The 21,302-nt window shown below is 47.0% G+C and overlaps 1 protein-coding gene across 3 annotated transcripts in view; it reads right to left on the reverse strand.

The window, feature by feature from the left end:
* Nucleotides 1-21,302, reverse strand: part of Marchf10 (membrane associated ring-CH-type finger 10) — a 92,821-nt gene that overhangs the window by 34,189 nt on the left and 37,330 nt on the right. For 2 of the 3 annotated variants that reach the window (XM_031352430.1, XM_031352431.1), the window contains exons 5-6: nt 15,750-15,921; nt 2,784-2,936 (exon numbers count right to left, since the gene is read on the reverse strand). In XM_031352430.1, coding sequence (XP_031208290.1) covers nt 2,784-2,936; nt 15,750-15,921 — 325 coding nt within the window. Of the gene's footprint in view, nt 1-2,783; nt 2,937-7,564; nt 8,108-15,749; nt 15,922-21,302 lie in introns of those variants that run through there. The other variant, XM_031352432.1, reaches the window with a different exon arrangement.

Raw genomic sequence — 21,302 nt, forward strand, 5'->3', positions numbered from 1 at the left:
ATTGTTAAAAAAAAAAAAAAAAAAAAAAAAAAAAAAAAAGACAAAGGAGCTAGAGAGATGGCTCAGTGGTTAAGAGCAGTGACTGCTCTTCCAGAGGACCTGAGTTCAAAATCCCAGCAACCACATGGTGGCTCACAACCATCTGTAATGGGATCTGACTCCGTCTTCTGGAGTGTCTGAAGACAGCTACAGTGTACTTACATATAATAAATGATTCTTAAAAAAAAAAAAAAAGCAAAGGTGGCTTACTGCTGTGCATACAAGTAGACACTCTATTTTCTTCCCCTAAATATTCCATTGCTGTTACTTTTCAAGAATACTGTCATAAATGTAGTTTAAGGGTAGACTGTATGAATATGTTAGAATGTCTTCAACTTTTCTTTTACTGCTGTGTATGGGTATATGCTGGGTGTTGTGTGTGTGTGTATTTGTACCTGTATCTATATCATCTATCTTGTATGTGTATCTGTGTCTATATCATCTATCTTTGTGTGTGTGTGTGTGTGTATGTATGTGTCTGTGTATCTGTGTGTGTGTGTAGGTAGGGGAGGGTGCATATGCATGAGCGTGCACATGTATGGGGAAGCCAGAGGTTGATGTCTCCTGTCTCCCTCATTTGTTCTCAATCTTAGGTTTTAGAACCAGGTCTGTGGTGGTTTGAGTGAGGACGGCCCCCATGGGCTCACATGTTTAAATGCTTGGTTCCCAGTTGGTGGACAGTTTAGGAAGGATTAGGAGGTGTGACCTTGCTGGAGAGGTATGTCACTATGGGTGGGCTTTGATGTCTTAAAAGCCCACTCCAAGCCCAATCTCACTCTCTTTCTGGCTGACTGCCTGTGTATCAGAATGTGAGCTCTCAGCTACTACTCCAGTGCCGTGCCTGTCTGCCTGCTGCCATGCTCCCCAACCAAGATGGTCATGGACACACCCTCTGAAACTGTAAGCAAGCCCCGAATTAAGTGCTTTCTTTTATCCACTGAGCCATCCCTTCAATCCCTAAATGCTTTCTTTTATAAGTTGCAGTGGTCATGGTGTCTCATCACAGCAAAAGAACAGCACCTGGGACTTCACTGATTTGGCTACAGAGGTGACCAACAAGTTCCAGGGCCCTGTCTATTTCTACAGCCCTCTCACCAGCACTGAGATCACAGATGCCATTACACCTAGATTTTTATGCAGGTTCTGAGTGATAGAACTCAGGTCTTTCTGAGCCAGCTCCTCCGTGTGTGTGTGTGTGTGTGTGTGTGTGTGTGTGTGTGTGTGTGTGTGTGTCTGTGTGTATGTCTGTGTGTATGTCTGTGTGTGTCTGTGTCTGTGTGTGTGTGTGTGTGTGTGTGTGTCTGTGTGTATGTCTGTGTGTATGTCTGTGTGTGTCTGTGTGTGTGTGTGTGTGTCTGTGTGTGTGTCTGTGTGTGTGTCTGTGTGTGTGTGTTGAGGCTTTTATACCGCTGCGGTCTTAGACTTGCTCACTTTGACAGCATGTCTTCTTTTTGTGAGACTGGAATTGCCAGGTTGGAAGGTGTGAGCCACCCAGAGGCTTTTGTCACATGTTGCCAGATTCCTTTGTAGACAGTTTGCACCACACTGCCCTTCCAGGTAGGACGAGAAGGCATCTCTGCCATAGCAGGATCACCAGCCACCTGTGTCACCAGCATCTGGCACAGCAGTGCCCAGGAAGTTAGTGTCACTCCCCGCCAATATCAACCACTATTTTAGAACCTTAGCCAATTTGGTAGGCTGAAGCTAAACTCACATGTGAACTTACAGTTATTGAGGCTACACTTCAAACATGTCTCTTAGTCCCCTGGACGCCTGTGAGCTGTGTTATTCCCCTCCCCCCTTTCCTTATGTATTCACATGTGAAATTTTTTTTTTTTAAACTTGATTTCTCAGGGCTTCTGTATATTATCTTGGTCACATTTGTCCCAAATCTCCCCCCAGGACAATTCAAGTCACTGGCTCATGATCCAGAAAAGGAACTAAGGGCACACTATAGTTGGGGGATGAGGAGGAGCCCCAAGATAGCAGCTGGAACAAATCCTCAGTGGACCCTGACATGAAGGAAGACATGTCCTGGGTACTGATGGGGGCTTATGTAAACCTTATTTTCATGCCTGGAGAACCTCGTGTTTCAAATCATATCTTCAAATGAATAGGCGGCCATTTTGGAGGGATGGTAGGCTGACTGCATGTCCAGCACTGGTCTATGTCTTATGTCACTCAGTCGTGAGAATGCAGCAGAGCAGCAGGGCATGGGCCTTCGGATGCCAGCTCAGACATGAAACTCAGAGAGGAAGGCTCCACTAAGCCACTCCTTTGAAACGAAGCCGGCTCTCCCTTTGAAGCTATTTCTTACACATTAAAAGATCTTGCTGGTGTGGTTGCCCTGGATCTCAAGTGAAGAGCTCCCGAGGGAGGTGAGCAGTCTGCCACCCATGGACATCAATACTCCTTTCCTGATGGGTGTGTGGGCACTACAGCCTGGTGGGACCTCCCCAGAACTGTGGGCTGCATCTTTGCCTGAGTCCACTGGAAAGCAGGCAGTCATTCTCTTGGTGTAATGGGAGAGAGAAACAAAAAACAAATAAAAATAAAAAGATCAACCCCACCCCACCCTCCTGAAGGCTGCTGTCAAACAGTTTACTTTTGAACCTTTCAAATAGTTCATTTAAAGGTAATTCTCCAACTCATAAAAGCAAAGATGGTGGAAAGTCACAGTCTCCATAAGGTACCAGCACACGTCAGTCCTTGGGGGCCTGTGGCAGAGCAGGCACAGTCCTCACCTGCTCCCAGGAGTCCTGATGCTTTTGTCGACAGCGGCGCTTTCTGCCTGCTTCTCTCCACGGATGCCCTCGAACTGTGCATTTCCGGGCTGACCGTCAATCTCCCCAGGTTTGGCCTCCTCTTCCTTGATAAAATCTTTGGTGCTTGTGCCGCTGAAAGGTGCAAAAGCTTTTCAATAACTTTTTCTTTTTTAATAGACAAATACTTTCTGCATCAAAAAAAGTCATCAAAGAAGGTAGAAGGTGGTGGGGGTGCCGGTGGGGTGCGGAGTTAAGAGCATTGAGTCAAGAAGTCAGAGAAAAGAGGGGCTTGAAATCTAGTTTGGCCCCCTTTGCAGCCATGAAAGCTTGGGTGCATCTCTCCGAGCTTCAGTTTCCCTACCAGAAATATGGGAACACTAGGACTACTTTTACAAGGCTTCAAAGACTCTGTGATTCCTGCAGGAAGGGGTACAAGGACTTTTTCCTTTTTATCATTTAAAGGAAAAAAACCCAAGATGTAGGAGTATGGGTCTTTGTGGAGCCTGAGGAGGGCAGAAGGTGTCAGATGCCCTGTCACTGGGGTTGCAGGCTGTGAGCCACTTGATGTGGATGCTGGGAACTGAACTTGTGTCCTCTGGGAGATCAGCAAGTGCTCTTAACAACTGAGCCACCTCTCCAGCTCCTCTTTCCTTTTACTATAGAGTTTCTATCTTCCTACCCAGGGGTGCACAGTGGTTATACTCCCCCAGGACTCACTAGGGCTTGTAGCAGTGTTAGCTCTGTCCCTTGCTGATTTAGCACCAGACATCCCCTATGAGAAGGCTCCAAGCACCTGGGAACCTTGTCCTTCCGAATACCCACCCATCTCCGTGGAAGACAATGACCACCATGCACCAAGTTCCCAGGGAACACCTTCTCGTAACTCTCACTTGGAACCAGGTTTCTGGTTGGAATGAATGGCTTTGAGTTGCTTCACGTGTATTCAGCATCAGTGCATGCAAATGGGGAGAGAGTCTCTTATTTTCCAAGCATCTCCACATGTTCTTGGGTTTATAAGGCAGTTAAACCATCAACATCTGCACTCCATCCCCCAAGAGAATTTTCCTGGATCATCCCTGTTTTAAAGACTCAGATATTTCACAACTAGATGTAGCCAAGAGTCAGCACAGGAGTGAGGCCGGATGGACCCTTGACTGCTTTGAGAGCCCAGGCTTTCCTGGCACCTGAAGACAACTGGATTTACATTCCTGACTGTAGTCTGTGGTTGTGGGAATAGTTTCCACTCAGACTCAGGAAGGCATGAAAGTTCTCCTTGGCGTCCTGTGAAACCCAATTTAATCCAATGATCAGGCCAACTATTCCTCACCTGCCCCAGTGGGTTCTGTGCTTCAAGATAAGAGGACAGGACGATACCCCTCAGGGAACTCCCTGGAAGGAGAGAGATGGTGGCAGCCCTGGGCCGACTTAGGGTAAGACACTTTCTATAAAGGAGACTGTGTCCTTCAGAGAGCATGGGGTGTGATTTCTCTGAGAGGGGACGTGGGGAAGGATGACGGGGAGGGAGGGTCTGCTGCCTGTGGTAGCATCTCAGCAGTCAGGGTTCTGTTGGTTGAAGCCAGAGGCTTCTCCCTCATCAGAGGCTTCTCCCCCATCAGAGGCTTCTCCCCCACCAGAGGCTTCTCCACCACCAGAGGCTTCTCCCTCACCAGAGGCCTTGGCCTTTTTCCAAGCTCTTAGAGATCAAAATCTACTTCACACCTCTCAGCCAACAGAGGCAGAAGTTGGGGCATTCTTTTTAAAGTTTATTTAGAACTGTGTTTATTGTCATTAGTGTGTGTGTGTGTGTGTGTGTGTGTGTGTGTGTGTGTGTGTGTGTGTGTGATACAGGTAGAGTTGCCGTGTGGAGGTCAGAGGACAGCTTCATGCCATCAGCTCTTCCCTGGCACCTTTCCCTGGGCTCTGGGTATTGAACTTGAATTGTCAGGTTTGCACGCGAGTGTTCACACACTGAACCCTCTCACTGACCCAGACACTGGCTGTATTCTTACACATTGAGGAAGACACAGAACTGAAAGAAGGGGCGGGCCCCAGGGCTCAGGCCAAGTGAGCAAGTTAGAACCCCGCCCAAATGTCCCGGAGAGATGTCATTGCCATCTTGGCAGAGGAGTCAGCCATCTTCCACATCCCAGGAGGTGAAATGTCTCACAGCCCTGATACCTGCTCTTGCTCTATCCTCACGGATGTGGGGAGTGAATGACCCTTCCTTCCACAGGGCCTTTTCTTCATCCCCAAGCTGGCACCAACCCAAGAACCTTCAAGGTCTGGTCTATGGCCACTAAATACTTTGACTCTGCCTTTCCAGTGCCTTTATTCCTGGTTTTTAATCATCTCTAATATTTAAATATTAAAACTTTGTTAATGTTTTTTTCTCTTCCAGTAGACTGTAAATTCCTTAAGGAAGCTGGTCTCTTAGCCAGCCTGCGTGTTGCATGCCATGGTCCAGGAGTAATGGTAATTGCCTAAAATGATTGACAGGGCTTAAGATGATGCCTTCAGCCCAAACTATGGAGAACTTTAAAATTAGAATTAATTTTTAAATTAAAATGCTCATTTGATCTAAAAGTTACTTTTGACGTTCAGAAAGCCGCTTTCTTTACTCAAAGCATTGGATCCCTTAAATGATTTCCCAAACTACTACTATTTTTTTTTTTATTGATTTCTCCACAAACTAAAGTAATGAAGCTGAACATTTGGGACAGGAGAGGTGGCTCAGTGGTTAGGGATACTACTAGGAGGACCCGGGTCTGGTTCCCAGCACCCACATTAGGGACCTCACAACAGTGCGTTAACTCCAGCTTCAGGAATCGACACCCTTCTGGCCTTTGTCGACCTCTGCGTACACACAGTGTGCATAAACTCTGATACACACATACGTATGCCCACACATGAGCCCGCACGTGTGCACACGCACACGCACACGCGCGCACACACACACACACACACACAAGACATTGTTTTGCCAGGCCTACTGCTGAAAAGCTCACCATTGTTAGTAGGGCCAGAATCCTGCTCCCCGACCTTTGGCAGTCTGAACCTTATTTTCTGCAGCTGTAAAATGGGATTGTTCGTACCTTGTTAGGTCATAGTAATACTTAGCTATAATTTACATACATGGCCTGATTTGGTATCTGGTGCCTATTGGCTATTTAAACTGGCAGATGCTTCATTTGTAAAACATATAGTACCACTAATAGTGGTAAATGGGAAGCCGTTTCCACAACAGTACCCAAACTCACTGATATGGAGCTTTCTCGGGTTAATAATTTATGCAGAAGCTCTGGTTCCTCGGTGGCTCTTGTTCATTTCCTCCCACAAGCCTTCTTGTAAAAAAAAAAAAATCCAAAAGGCAAATAGCAAGTCCTTTTATTATAATTTGTTCAACAAATACCTCCGTGTCTTGGATATATGGTAATTTGAGGGTTCACAAGGGCGAGTAAGACATCTTGGCCGTGACCTTCATGGTTATGATCTAATATGGCTGCGCTGTGGACCTCTGCCTTGCAAGTGCCCTTAAGAGCCAGAAGAAAGCAGACTCACGGGAAATGTTTTCTCTGCCTATGTACTTAGTTGCAAAGGAGGTGGCCTCAACGATACAGTTTTATGTACACAGATTCAAGAGTTCCAGATGCCATGTAGAGCAGGTTTTTAATCCCTTCATCTATGTGAACAGACTGTTGGGACCTTTCTAGGATGGGACCTTACCATGGCATGGTGCAAATATTAATCATGAAGGACATCTAAACCCTGGGTAGTTCAACTGGGAGATGAACCTTCTACCTGATGGCAAAGAGGATACATTTGGGGGAGGGGCAGAAACTCTGTTATCTTGTCTGCCAGTGGATTTCAGGAAGCAGCCCATGACTTCTTCCAGGACCCAAGCAAGCATCCATGAGCCTGGAAACCAAGCAGCTGCTAAATAAAGGGTATGTGCCCTTAGTTCTTTTGACACTGCCGGGGGGGGGGGGTTGTCATTGGTAGTTCATAATTTGATGAGGAAAAGGAAAAAAGTAGAAGTTTCATATTTATACAACTGAGAATCAAGTCCATGCGCCTGTGAACTGCCCAGTTCCTCACGTCTCCTGCTCTGTGTAGACCCAATGCTTGACTGGCACATTGAAAACAGCAGGAGAGAGGAAACCGTGTTCCTGGATCTCTGTCCCTCCCACTACCTCCTTCACTGCTCTCCCTCATGCCTGAGAGGGGCTGAGATCCCATCTCTCGATGCCTCTTTGGGACGCTCGTTTGCTCCCTTAGGATCATGGGAGGAGTTACAGCTTTGCAGCCAGAGCCGATGTTGCCTGGGTTTAATAGGCAGCTTTCCGTACAGCACAAATAATAGGTCGCGTCTATTTGCCTATTTGAGTGTGCTGGAAGTGTATGTTGTCTCACATACCCAGAGGAGATCTTAATTAAAGCCTAATTATGTGCCATAAATATGTTTTATTTTGGAACTCAGGAGGTGGGAATTCTCGATTTTAGGAAATGCAAAGCCTAATAAGAAGGTTGGAAAGGGAACCATAAATACCCACTGCGCCCTTTAATTTGTCCCTCCTCAGCGTGGTCCTGGCTGGAGTTTTTCAGTTTCAGAGTGTGTGCTTTCAGAACCACTGGCCTGGCGTCACCCTCTTGGGGTAGCCTTGGCCAAGGGTACCATCAGACCCAAAAGGGTCCTGTTGCTTTGTGACGGTGATGTTCCAAAGAGTGTCCGACACAAGAGTTCAGAAACCAAGAGGCACAGCTCCAGAGATGACCGGATTTTATTGATCATTCACTCCTTTTTTCCACGAGTAGACGCCCATCTCAAGGGAAGTGTCAGCTGTCTCCTCCTCCTGTTCCCCCCCACACACCACACCCCCTTGGTGTTGCTCTGGCCTGCTCCTATCCACCTGCCTTCTGCTGTCCCCCACTCCCTGACTCTTTTGTGCTGTGTGCCTCGCTAGGGGTGACTTACCATATGAGGTAAATTTTACTAGGCCTTCTGGGGCCCGGTAGGCACAGCACAGGGATCTCGGCTGGAGTCGGTTGGGAGACAGGGAAGTAGCAGAGAGATGCTGGAGACCCCGGCAAGGGGCTCGGTGGGCCTGAGGGCGGGCTGGAAAAGGTGGGAAAGATGACAGGAGGGAGGGAAGTGGAAGGGCTCTGGGCCCCTTGGGAGGCCGGTGGAACTAGGGGCAGGAGGAGGCAGCAGTAATTGGAATTGGGCTGCTGGGCCGGGGAGAAAGCAAAGACGGAGCAGTAAGGGGAATATTCAACACAGAACAGGGGCTGCTCGCTGCTGTCACCTGCACGAAAGAAAGAAAGCAGTCAGGAAGCAGCATTCACGGGAAGAGGGCATTTCAAAAAGCCTGTGGATGAATAAAAACTCCAAAAAAGGGTGTGGGGGTGTGGTCTTTTGGGGTGGGCATGCTATGTCTGGTGTCATAGGTGTAAGGAGACCTGCTTCTTGCCCGGGAGGCATCTTGCTCAGGTTTGAGTCATACTAAGAGTGAGCCCTTCAGCCTGGCGTCACCTTCAAACCGTTTCCAAGCAAGAGTTTCATGCAGCCCTGGCAGATGTAGGAAAGTGATTCTCAAGCAAGCTCCTGAGAGCGAGCATCCTGAGGCAGCCGTGTGGAAGCTTTCGCTGTGTTCTCAGCTCCCACGGCCAACCAAACGAGCTGTTCTGGGCAGCAACAGATGGTGGCCCACAGGGTCTCCCTTCTAGCAAGTTCTCTCCCCTGATTCTCCAGCTGCATCCCCTAATCCTCCCCCAGCCTATGGTCATACCCTAACCTGGCTTTCTGCTGCAGAAAGGAGAGAGAGAGATCCTGGTGGGTTCATGGGGGAAGGCAGGTGGACCAGAGAGGAATCCAGGTGAAATTAATGACTGCTCACTAACCGTACGCTCTAACTGCCAACCTCGATGGAGGCAGTGTGTATGCCTGATGGGGTCAGGATTCCGACCTACTCCCTCATGCCTGCTCCAGCCAGCTAGGTCACCTTGAATCAGTGGCTTATATTCTACCCGTTTCCTCATCTGTAGTATGAGGCAGGTGATGTCTGCTGTCTGTAGCCTTGTTCTCCTCTAAACCTGCCCTGTGAACACTGCACAGGTTTTAGAAATATTGTCTTGGCTCACCCATGCCCAAGGAATCAGTAAGTTTTGGTGTTTGGTGAGCAAGGCTGGGGGAAAGATGCCTAACCCTCCACTGTGGGATTCCTCTGTGCACCTTGGTCAGGACAGTACACACACGCGCGCACACACATGCACACACACACACACACACACACACACACACACACACGCACGCATGCTCTTTCTGACATACAAATGCTGCTAGGGTTTGGATTAGAGCACTCTAAAGGTCTGCCTGGAGAGATGGCTCAGTGGTTAAGAGCACTGACTGCTCTTCCTAGAGGTCCTGAGTTCAATTCTCAGAAACCATGTGGTGGCTCACAATTGTAATGGGATCCAATGCCACCTTCTGCTGTGTCTGAAGAGAGTGACAGTGTACTCATATATTTATAAAGTATTAACTCTTTTTTTTTTTTTTAAAGGTCTGCCTGTTTATAGTTCATGGCTCAGGATGGCCCTACTGGGAGACAAAGTCTTGTGGGAAGTCCTCAGGTCAACAGAAGTATGTTCTCAATGGACATTGTGGGACCCAGGAGGTAGCAGTTTTGTTCCAACAGCTATTCTTCTGATGTGTGTGACGGTGTGTGACGTCACCAAAGGCCCCAAAGCAACAGGCCCATGTGATCTTGGGCTGAGACCTTCAAAACTAGGAACCAAAATCAACTTTGTAAACTTAAAAAGAAATACATTGTATATGTGTGGTGGGGTGTGGGATATAGGGGGCAGAGGCCTGTCAGAAGACAACTTTCAGGAATCAGTTCTCTACCATATGGTTCGGTGGGATTGAACTCAGATCATCAGGCTTGGTGGCAAGTGATCTTATCCCACTGAGCCAACTGGCCAGTCCCCTCAAATGATGTTCTATAAGTCAGTCACCTCGGGTATTTCATTAAAACTATGTGACCCTACCTAACAGGTCGGGGGTTGGGGGAGAACCCACAGTAAGCCTTACTGCCAGACAACTTTGTGAAATACCGCAGCTAACATTAGTTCTGATTCTAAAATGAATGATCAAAACTGTAACCACCCAATAGACATCATTGCCTACAGTGAAGGGTTCTCCATCCCACAGAGGCTCAAGTGTCCTGTTAGAGACGATTCAAATACATGTGGTCCATTCCTAACCGTCTATTGGAGCAGTTTGTATTTCTTACATTTTTCTCTGGGTGTGGTCGTCTGCCAGACTTCCATTTGCTGTCCCCCGCCACTCCTGTTCTTACAGTTTCCACCACCACTTGCTCCCCAAGGTCCCTGGGGTCTGACTAGCAGTGGGCAGTGCTCTGACTAGACCTGGACATCCAGAGGCTTCTAGGCCTTTCTACCTGGTTGTCTGGGCTACACCTTGTGAAAGCCACCCACGGAATGAGACCCATTCTCTGATTGCTTCCTGAGCCTTGGCAAAGCCACCTCCATTGCCTTTGCCTTCCTGGATGGATATCTGAGTTCCCCTTGATTTCTCTTTTTGCTCTGTGCTACACAACTAACTCACCAAGTTGTCCCAGGCTTACATCCTTAAACATTGCAATCCCTCTGTCCTAGCTCCATTTCTGCTGCCGTGATGAAATACCATGAAACAACGTAGTGGGAAAAGGGTTCATTTTAGCCCACACATCCAGGTTACAGTCCATAACTGCAGGGAAGTGACTGGGCAAGGAGCTCCAGGCAGGAGACCGCCGAGTCATCCACAATCAAGGACGGAGAGGAATGAATGGTCACATGCTCACTTGGATGCTTGCTTGTGCTCGTACACAGTTCGTACCCAATGCCTAGGGAATGGTGCCTCTAATAGGGGGCTGAGTCTTTCCACATCAAAACAGTCCCCCACAGACACACCTACAGGTCAATCTGACCCAGACAAGCCCTCATTGAGACCAAGGTGCCAGCCAGTTCATGTCTTCTCTGTTTTCTCAGTGTTTGTTCCAAGTAAAGCCATTCTCATTCCTCTCTGGACCCACAGACCCACGGAATGTGCCACAGGGAATGGTCCCTGGTTGCAACTGGCTTCCCTTGGTTGCCTGACCAGTCTCTTCTTCATATTGTAGCTACTCTCCGTGTGAAACTTAGCAGCCTGGCTGTATTCCTAAATGTGCTGGGTAAATGGATGACTTCACTGACAAACCAATACACTTAAAAGCTTGCTTTATTTATTTATTTATTTATTTATTTATTTATTTATTTATTTTGGTTTTCTGAGACAGGGTTTCTCTGTATAGCCCTGGCTGTCCTGGAACTCACTCTGTAGACCAGGCTGGCCTTGAACTCAGAAATCCACCTGCCTCTGCCTCCCAAGTGCTGGGATTAAAGGCGTGTGCCACCACTGCCCAGCTTAGAAGCTTTTTACAATGAAGTCACAATGCCACTCACATCTCAAACAAAAGTTTCTTTGGCTAAGCACTGTCTTCATAGAGCTACTAGTCCTAGAAACAGACTCCACTGGGAATAGGCTTCATAAGCTGGGGCTACCGGGGACCAATGTTTCCCTGAGGCATAGCCAATACCCAGCAACCTAACCCTCCTGCATTCCTGGGAAAGTAGGCAATACTGCAGCTCTGTCTTACTGATGAGAACACTGAGTTCAGGGAGATTGCTAACCTAACAGTTGTAGGGCTCTCATGTAGAGCTGGCATTCTGAGCCTTGATGTCAAATAATCAGCAACAATGGGCTAAGAATTAGGATGCACTCTATAAAGCCAGGAGGACTCATTTATATTGGTTTGTTTTTTTGTTTGTTTTTTTCTAGCTTGGACAGACAGCTTGGAAAGTTGTTGGGCATCAGCTGGACTTGCCGGGGAAACCCATTAACCTTGGCCTTTCTGAGAAAATCTTCAATAGCATTTACTTACAAGGCAAATTATGAAGATTTAGGATTTGCCCTGAGACTTCCACACTGCTCTTTAAATAAACATTCCTAATCCAAAAGCAACCACATCTATTTCAGACTTTTATCTTCTGAAACCTAAATTCTCTGCTTTTCCTGAGTTTTACAAGAACAGGGCTTCAAGATAAGGCACGGTAAGGCGAGCTGGTCTGGCTCCTCCTACCTCTCTGAATCCGGTAATGACTACACATTGAACTGAATGATAAGTGAGGGACATTTCTGAACGCTTGGCTTTGTTTTAAAGGGCAACATTTTGGAAGCAGGCTCCCAGAACTGCATCCAGATCCATTTTCTTGGAACATAATGAGAGGAGTTCTGCTCAAGCTCCAGGTGAGAACAGAGCAGAACTGGTTCAGTGGCTGCCTGCAGGCCTGACCCTGGAGTAGAGTGCTGCAGGGCAGCAGATGCCAACCCCCCTCATCCCTATGACCTCTGGGAAGGAGACACATATCTTTTCCAAGCCAGGCTGGGACTGAGAAAGCTCTTGGAAGCCCCCCATTTTCCCCATGGGCCCTGGGCTGTACCTGGGCTCCTTGGGTCTGTCTGCTGAGTGTTCTGTGTCTCATAGAATTCTGAGCTGTTGTGCAACCCTGCCAGGCTTGTTTCCCACTCTACACTAGGGTTCACCTTGAAGGAGAACTGTTGGATCCAGTCCATGTCAGAGCCTGCTGTGCCTTGACCCCGCTGCCTAAACTTTCCATGTCTTGTTGGAGATAATGGTTAGCTCTGGATTGAGGAATGAAGTCTGATTATCTATCTTCTCCTATTTGATATTTTTGCTGTGGAGGTTCAGAATGTAGTAAAAGTGTATGTGAGAGATTAATTTTTTTTTCTTGGAGATTTTGTCTATTTTATTGTGTGTGAGTCATCTGCATGTATAAATGTGCACCATGCATATGCATGCCTGGTGCCCAGAGAGGCCAGAAGGGGGTGCTAGCGCCCCCAGGAATAGACGTTATGGATGGCTGTGGGCCACCATGTAGGTGCTGGCTATCAAACCCAGGTCCTCTGCAAGAGTAACAAGTGTTTCTAAACATTGGGCCATCTCTCCAGCCCTCCAGTGAGAGAGTTTTGAAAATACACCTTCAATTTTTATGAAGATAAGACATCCACTGAGGGGAGGAAAGAGCAAACAGGAACTGTTTTTGGGTCAGTGCTTCTTATCATACTCTCCTGTGCTAGACAACGTAATGCCACAATCTGTTGAGTGGTCAGCTTAACAGCACACTGTGTGTTTATCACTGAGCTTTTGTGTTTTACCCAGCACACCGATTCTGTTTCTACCCCCTCGTCCCTCCATTTTACAGGTGACAAAGCTGAGGAACAGAGAAACTCCTCGCCTAAAGATCTACAGTGAATAAGAAACGGGGGCCTGGGTGAGAATCCAGGCCTTGGATCTCCTAAGCACTGTCCCTTGAGCAGCGGGTACCACCATCCCAAGAGGGAGGGCTGAAGCACAGCGCTGGGTGCAGCTGGTCCAGGGGCAGCTGTGTGAAGCACACGACTTCCTTTGGGCAGCCTGCAGGGAACAGTGAGAGCATGAGGTCTTCTCTGTGAGAAATCTATTTGGAGAAGGCACAGACTGGGCTTAGGCTATCAGCAGCCATGTCTGGGTTTCCAGGACAGCTCATGCACAGCGAGACTTCTAGGATGTAGATACAGGCTGTCGTCACGCCGAGGCACAGGAAAGCAAGCCATATTCTCAAGCTACATTTTCCATTTGGGAAAGCCTGGCATAACACAGCCCAGAAGGAGGGCTGACCTGGAAGGCAGATGTCACAGAGGGGTTCACTGTGCCCTGAGCTTTTTACCTCGCTTAAGTCTGATGTGGAAATTAGTTTGGGTGACCCAATGCCAACTGTGGCTCAACCCTAAATTCTCTAGAAATGTGAAGCAGGAAACTAGATTCGGCTGGTGAATTAGATCAGCATCCAGATAATTCAGGAGCCAAATCCTCTTTTCTGTCATAGCAGGTATTTATCTGAATTAAACTATGCACTGTCGCCAGCCCCCAGCTCCCAAGTTTTCCTCAACAGACTCTGGTTAAATCTTTAAGCTTTCACTTTGGATGCTAATTAGGAACCAGAAGAGTCAACACTCATTAAACCAGTGGTTCCTATATATTGAGTGACCTGTTGTTGCCTAACTTTCTTTTCCTCTATGTCTTCCTCTTCTTGCTACGTGACCCAGGCTGGCCTTGAATGTGTGACCCAACTTGGGACCCAGTCTCAGCCTTTCTCTCCTCCTGTTCCTCCCTTTTTAACCTGAGGCCCTTTACATGGTAGTTAAGCACTCTGGGGGTGTGGGTGGGATTAGCGGGCAGGGGTTTGATTGGGGCGGGTGGGGGGTGGTGGTGGTGGTGGCAGGCTACATCTCAGCTTGCTGTACTCTCTCACTTGGTCTCCATGGCACTGATATTAACCTCCAAATCCCTGTGCTGGCTGGGCAGCTGGCCCCAGCCTGCTCATAGCTCTATGGGTCTTGGTTCCGCCTAAAACATAACAGGAAGATAAAGACGGTGGCTTGAAAACACAAGTGTCATGTTACATCTGCTGTTTGGTGAAAAAGATATCCTTCCATCGACTTGCATCTCTTGCCTAAACCCTAGTGGGTTTTAGCCTGATAATTCTTCAAGTTTGATGTTTTATAGAATGGAAAGTGAATTAATTCCCTGTCTGTCAGTATTGTGAGTTCTACACGGAGCTTGCTCAGTCTGAAAAACATCTGTATTATTAATCAGACAGCTCTGATCACAGAGTGGACCTCAAAGGTTCGTTTTAATGGCTTTTATCCACAGATGACAAAGCAAACAGCTACCAGGGCTTTAGTGAAAAGGCTAACTATCACACTGAATGTATGGAGTTGCATGGTTTGAGCTTACCCTCAGAGTGTAGCGGTTAAAACCCGACCTCAATTCAATACAGTATTTACTCTACTCTAGCCTTAAGATAGTTGAATTAAAAGCCTAATTCCTTATATTAAGAGTCTTTCGAATGAGAAATTGACTTGGAGCATCCCCATATCTTCCCACCCCCCAACCCCACCCCACCACCACTACAAAATAAGGAGCAGCAGTTGGCGCTTTGCCCGAGAGGACAATACTTCAGAGTCAATTTGGTCTTGACTTCATTAAAGAAAATGTGGGTGGTTAATCTGAGTGAAAGGTGCCATTTTCTACAAATGCATTCCGACTTAACCAGACCGGTGGTTACATGACAGCGCTATTTAGGATTAGGAAGAAACTGTGATTGGGATTTTAATGACTTGCGTGCTATTTGCTATTTATGGATTGAATTCTTCAGCAGTTAAGTTTGGCTCCTTTCCCAGGAGGCAGACCTTTCTGCCTAGTTACCCCAATTTGCGAGTGGTTCCCAGAGGACACATTTTGTCCCACAGATGTTGCCTTTGATGGGAGGAGCCTGAGGCATTCGACACTTTCCCTCCATCTGAGCTTCTTCTTAGATAGTCTCTCCTGCCCCAAACAGAGGACTGGCCTTTGCTTCAAAGGCAGCATCAAGAGTGAATTATTTACCAAATCACACAAAAGGGAGGATTTATCAAGCTGCGCTTCTCCCTGAGAGAACAACCCCGGGATTGGAGGACTTTATTACCCTCGCTCTCAGCTGTAAATAGTGTCATTCAGATGCTTTTGAAAGCTCTTCTTGTCTTAGTAATAAAACTTGATACCTGGGGCCAAATGCCTCTATCATCCCCACCCATCCCCACCACAGAACAACCCTGGCAAAGAGGAGGCAGCATTTGTAAGGAATAGCACAGGATGTGAAGAAACTGAGAAATTAATTCTGTACAGGCTCATTGGCCTTCCAAGACCTAACTGGGCACTTGGCAAGCCCTAGATTAGTCAACCCCACCTGTTTGTTGTGATTACAACTGGGATGTTGGCAGTGGATCTCAGTAAGGAAGCCACTCACCTGGAGACGGTTTGCTGGGACTCACTTTCTCTGACTTCTTTAGTGTCATGGTGCCTTTGTGTTTCTGCTTGACAGATGTTTGGTCAATGGCTGGAAGTCTGGGCTCACACTTAGCCATAGGTGCTTTAGTAGATAATCTTGATTCACTTAAAGAATCCTCCTCATAGGAACTCTGTGGAAAATGGAAGGGTGTGAGTGTCAGCGACTGGGTGTCACCTTTGCTGAGCACAGAAGCAGGACGTGTGGGTATCGGTGGGCCCTTCAGCATCCCCTCCCTCCAAGGGATCTTGTGTTTGCTACTCAGACCGCTCTGTGGTCAGGAAGATTCTGATGGCTCAGGACTAAGCCCTTCAGCCTAACAGAAGCTAATGACAATTGTGTTGTAGGGCATATTGAAGAGACTGCATTTCTGAGTCTGTAGCTGGAGCATATTATGACCACATTTCTGACCATTATGTAATTTGATGACCAATAAACAGCTCGTACTCAAGGCTGTATGTGAAAGGAGGTGCTTCTGAATCAGTGCTTTTAAATTGTTTGCTGTTTGACATTTGAACTGTTTTGAAGAAGTGAAGGAAAATGTTCTCTATGCTAACTCATGTGCTTGACAATGAAAAACAAACTTAGATTGTGTAGTGGGGACTGGTTAAGCCAGATCGAAGTTTCAGTCATCCAAATTATTGCCCAAGACAGATAGATCTCCTAAGAAGTCCCCTCCAGTCAGTCTTCCACAAAGAAGTCAGCATACATCCACAGAAGGCGAAGTCACAATTCCCACAGCGACCAAGCCTCTCGGCCCAGGTGTACAGATGTAATAAAGATGATCCAAGCATTCAACAGTTTTATGCTTTGCCATACTTATCCCCATCAAAGAAATGATGCCAACGATGTAAATGACAGTCAGGACACTGGCTCCAAAGGTGATTTGAGTACAGTCTTGTGGCTTCAGGTCCTGGCACTAGCATGCTCTGCCAGACCATGCCTTCTGTCACAAGCAAAACCTAAGGGGTTTTCCCACCTTTGGGTCTAGGGAGGTTCTCCTGTGTTGGTGCATTAGCCCCGTGCCAGAAAATTCTCTGAAAATGTGGCACTTCCCAGGCATGCGATGCCAAACTGCCATTCCTGGCGCCTCCTCAGCTGTCGTGGTCCAGATTGATCTTGCTTGTCACACCTGTGGCGTGTTTTCATTTCAGTGGCTCCTGACTCAGGAAAACACACTGAATAGCTTTGAATTATTGGGTGCAACGTAAGAGAAACAGGACTCTATAAAAAAATCTCCATGTGTCAGTCTTCTGGGACGAAATCTGTACGTCCAAAGGTGGACAGATCATTGTTTTCCATGAGGACAAATCTTATTTTAAAATTTAGATTTTGGATGTGGCTTTCAAACAAATAGTTATTGTTGCTCCATCCATTATGGAAAGACAGGCCACCCTCAGATGAAGGGACAGAGAGAGGAGATGGCATAATGAATCAACTGTTCTCTCTCCTCTTTCAGTTCTGTGACTTAATAGAAATCTTTGAAAATGATTCTGAAATGTCAAAGATGAATCATGAGGTCATTTCTGAACATGAGATGAGTTCTCTATTTGCAGCAAAGTGGGTGTTTGGCAAATTTTAATTCTGATGCTAGAGCCTGTCATTCTGACTGCGTGATGGGAGCCAGAGCATTGGGTTTGGATCCCCAGAAGAGCAGCAGGGAGCCGAGGACAGAATTTCTTCCCCAGACTGTCTGCGGGCTGAGAACTCTCCCTAGGCCTTGTACTTTAGCCTACAATTTCCAGCCTGCAGCAAAGCAATAGTAGCTCCAGCTAAGACACCTATATTGCAGCCAACCTTAGAGAATCCTCCCACATCTCCCTCCCAAACCCCTAGCAGAGCTGGAACTCCTTGCCGGCCCCAGGCAGTCAGGACCTGGGAGGGTATGGTGAAGAGCTCTTTACTAGGTGGCAGTTAAGCGTGTATGTCCTTCCTCCACCCATTCATTAGACTTCCATTTTTTAGAATACTGAAGAAGTGAAACAAAGTTTGGCCAATTGCCGTGGGTACTGAGTATATCATTCTCTGCTTTCTGATTTCTGGTCCCATTGCCTTTATTGCTAGGTGGGCATCACTAAGAGTCCAGAAGCTGCCCTTAGAAGGGAGTGTTTTTAGAAGGCCCAATAGCAAGGCCTGTGGCACTCCTGGGTGTCCTGATAAACCTTTCGCCCTCTTGCCTCATTGAACAACCTCAAACCTGTCACTTCAGCATTTTAATTTATATTTAGTTTTATTTTTTAAGTCTTTGCTAAGGTCCTGTCACACCCTTAGCCATCCTCAGCTGGTTCTGCCATCATGTAGGGAAGGCTCATCCTTCCAGAGAGAGTATAAGAGGCTGTAGGAACTATTCTGTAGGTTCTGGCACTCATGTGTGACACAACGCTCTGGGACTTCGAGGCAGTGAATCTGGCTCTTAGAGCTAATGGCCATGTGATATGGGGTAAGTTTATTATAGTTCATTAGTTGTTTTTTTTTTCTGTTCCTTGGGTTTCCTCATCTGTGAACAACAGTACCTACATTTGGGGGTTTCCTGATGATCAAGTGAGATGTAAGGCATGCATATATAACTTATAACGACTCATAGTAACTTATAATAAGTTATAATAACTCTGCATTTGTGTACCACAGGGGACTAGATCGAGTTCCATGCCCAGTCATTCACTTTCCACCATTTTCAGAATTAACTAACTACTGGATGTTTGCCACAAACTTGAAACCAAAGCTGAAGGTCCCAATGAAAGCAATCCTATTGGATGGATGTCACCCAAGCTGGGACTTGTGAACTGAGGAGGGTCAGTTCCTATACATGCTCCAACATCTTCTACAGATCACAAAGTGTATGTAGTCATGCCAGCCAGCTGAGACTCATCTAGTCTTAAGAAAGCATGTTCTGCCGGGCAGTGGTGGCACATGCCTTTAATCCTAGCACTTGGGAGGCAGAGGCAGGCGAATTTCTGAGTTCGAGGCCAGCCTGGTCTACAGAGTGAGCTGCAGGACAGCCAGGGCTACACAGAGAAACCCTGTCTCAAAAAATCCAAAAAACAAAAGAAAAACAAGAAAGCATGTTCTAAGTTTTTTTCTAGATAGTAAAGCTCTAATGTCAAATATTTAACAATATTGGGAGATTATCAAGTCAACACTAATAATATTTTTATGTAATGTGGATTTGAGAACTGTCTTTTCCTGTTATAATTCCAAAATTTACAGTTCCATTTCTTCTCCATATGTTCCTAAGTTGAAATGTCACATGAAGGTGGAAGCAGCAGCTCACTGCTTTTTTCTTCTGGGGTAGGAAACCATCTCTGTCTTTCAAAGTAAAAAACCAAACCATTGAAAGACCAAACGACCAAACACTACAACAAAAACCCTCCCTATGCCAGCGCACTCTAATATTGAAAACTTGATATCTTAATAAAGCTGTGTTAAGTCAAATAAATCTATTGACAAATTATTTCATAACGAACTATGTAGTGTTGTGAATTGTGGATTTAAGGTTTTGCCAGGAAGTCACCTACTTGTTCTTCTACACAATGAAGTAGAAGATGACAGCAGTGCCGTCCGCAGTCCAGAGAAAGGCTTTCAGGCACATTTGGTTAATCAGGGAAAGTCAATGCTGGGCAGTGGGGAACAACTTAGTTACAGATAAGCTTTTTATTTACTTGTTTATCTTTCCCTCCTTCCTCCCTTCTCTCCCTCCTTTCCCCATGCTATGCTGGGGATTGAACACAGGGCCTCCATGTTCTGTCCAGGCCGCTCTGCCACTGAGCTATAACACCCTTAGTCCTAACTTCACTTGGCAGCATGTTGAATGCTTCAAACTAGGGCTTCTGGAAGATGGAGATACCAGGGCAGGAGGGGAATGGGGAGGAGGTGCCTCCCCCAGCGAGCACGAGGATGCGGAGACCTGGCGTTACTGGAGGTGAAATGAGAGGACAAGGAGGCGTGATCAGAAGATTTGTAGACTAAGCAGCCAGGGATGGAAGAGCTCTGGTGATATTTTTCAAGCCTTTCTAAATGGCTTCTTTCCAAGATCCAGGAAATTGGTTCTCACTTGCCCCCACCCCTCCTCCCTCTTCCCCCGCCATCCCTCCCTGGAGCCATGGGGCTGAGGGCTGATGGATGCGCACCCAGCCAGATTGCCATGTGCTGGTGACTGAGCTATGTCATCCTGTGTGGCTTTGAATTCACAGAGATCTTCCTGACTTGGCCTTTCAAGTTCTTCGATTAAAGGCCTGTATCACCACTTGCAGCCAGAGGGGTGTGTGTGTGTGTGTGTGTGTGTGTGTGTGTGTGTGTGTGTGTGTGTGGTGTAGGTCAGAGGACAACTCTTTAGTGCCTCTCCTTCTACTCTGAGCTCTGAGGATTACATTCAGTTTATCATCCGCTGAGCTGAGCTGAGCTGAGCTGAACTGAGCTGAGCTGAGCTGAGCATCACTGGTGGTGGTAGGGACAGGCTCTGTGTGGTAGGGACAGGCTCTGTGTGGTACTGTAGTGGCCCTGGAGATTGGCCTGGGGTTGGCTCTGCCTCAGATATAGTTCAGCTATGATGTATTTTCCATCTTTTGTTTCAGCTAAGAGGACCTCCTGAAAAATGAGACGCAGCCATCAAACAGAAGTCCTCAGAAAACTTCCTACTCAACCTGCCAGTGTACAGAACATGGAAGGAGACTGGAAAACACTAGCCGTGTGTGCTGGTCTCTGGAAGGGGGTGGGGGGAGAGAGAAGAGGGAGGGGGAGGGAGGGAAGGAGGGAGGGAGAGAGAGAGAGAGGGAGAGAGAGGAGTAATTTTTTTTGTGTGTGTGTGGTTTTTTGAGACAGGGTTTCTCTGTGTAGCCCTGACTGTCCTGGAATTCACTCTATAGACCAGGCTGGCCTTGAACTCAGATATCCACCTGCCTCTGCCTCCCAAGTGCTGGGATTAAAGGCATGCACCACCACTGCCTGGCTGAGAGGAGTAATTTTGATCTGGACTGGAGCCAGGCATGGATAGGGAGGGAAACTGCCATGGTAGGATTGTGGGATCCTGAGCAGAGGGTAGAGGAGCAGGATGGGGCCAGATGTTGAGTAGTTCTGAGATCCAAGCAGAGGTTTGGGAGAGAGTGGGAAAGAATCCGGTCCATGGAGCCATTTCTGAGTAGAGAACAATGTTGATTTTTATTCTGTGTGTTCCTGTCCTTGAGAGAAATCAAGGTATTCTACAAGTGTGCCAGAGAAATCTGTTGTTTTCATATCTTATTCTTGTAGAGCACAATGCTTGTCTTTACTACTCAAAAAAGTATGTATTCATAATGTAGCAACAAAGTGCAGAATAAAGAGCGGGGCAGTGGTGGCATACACCTTTAATTCCAGCACTTAGAAGACAGAGGCAGGCTGATCTCTGAGAGTTCCAAGCCAGCCTGTTCTACAGAGTGAGTTCTAGGACACCCCAGACTACAAAGAGAAATCCTATCTGGACTCCCACCCCACCCTCTCCAAAAAAGAAAGAGAGAGAGAGAGAGAGAGAGAGAGAGAGAG

The sequence above is a fragment of the Mastomys coucha genome, unplaced genomic scaffold, assembly GCF_008632895.1.
Source record: "Mastomys coucha isolate ucsf_1 unplaced genomic scaffold, UCSF_Mcou_1 pScaffold5, whole genome shotgun sequence".
NCBI lineage: Eukaryota > Metazoa > Chordata > Mammalia > Rodentia > Muridae > Mastomys > Mastomys coucha.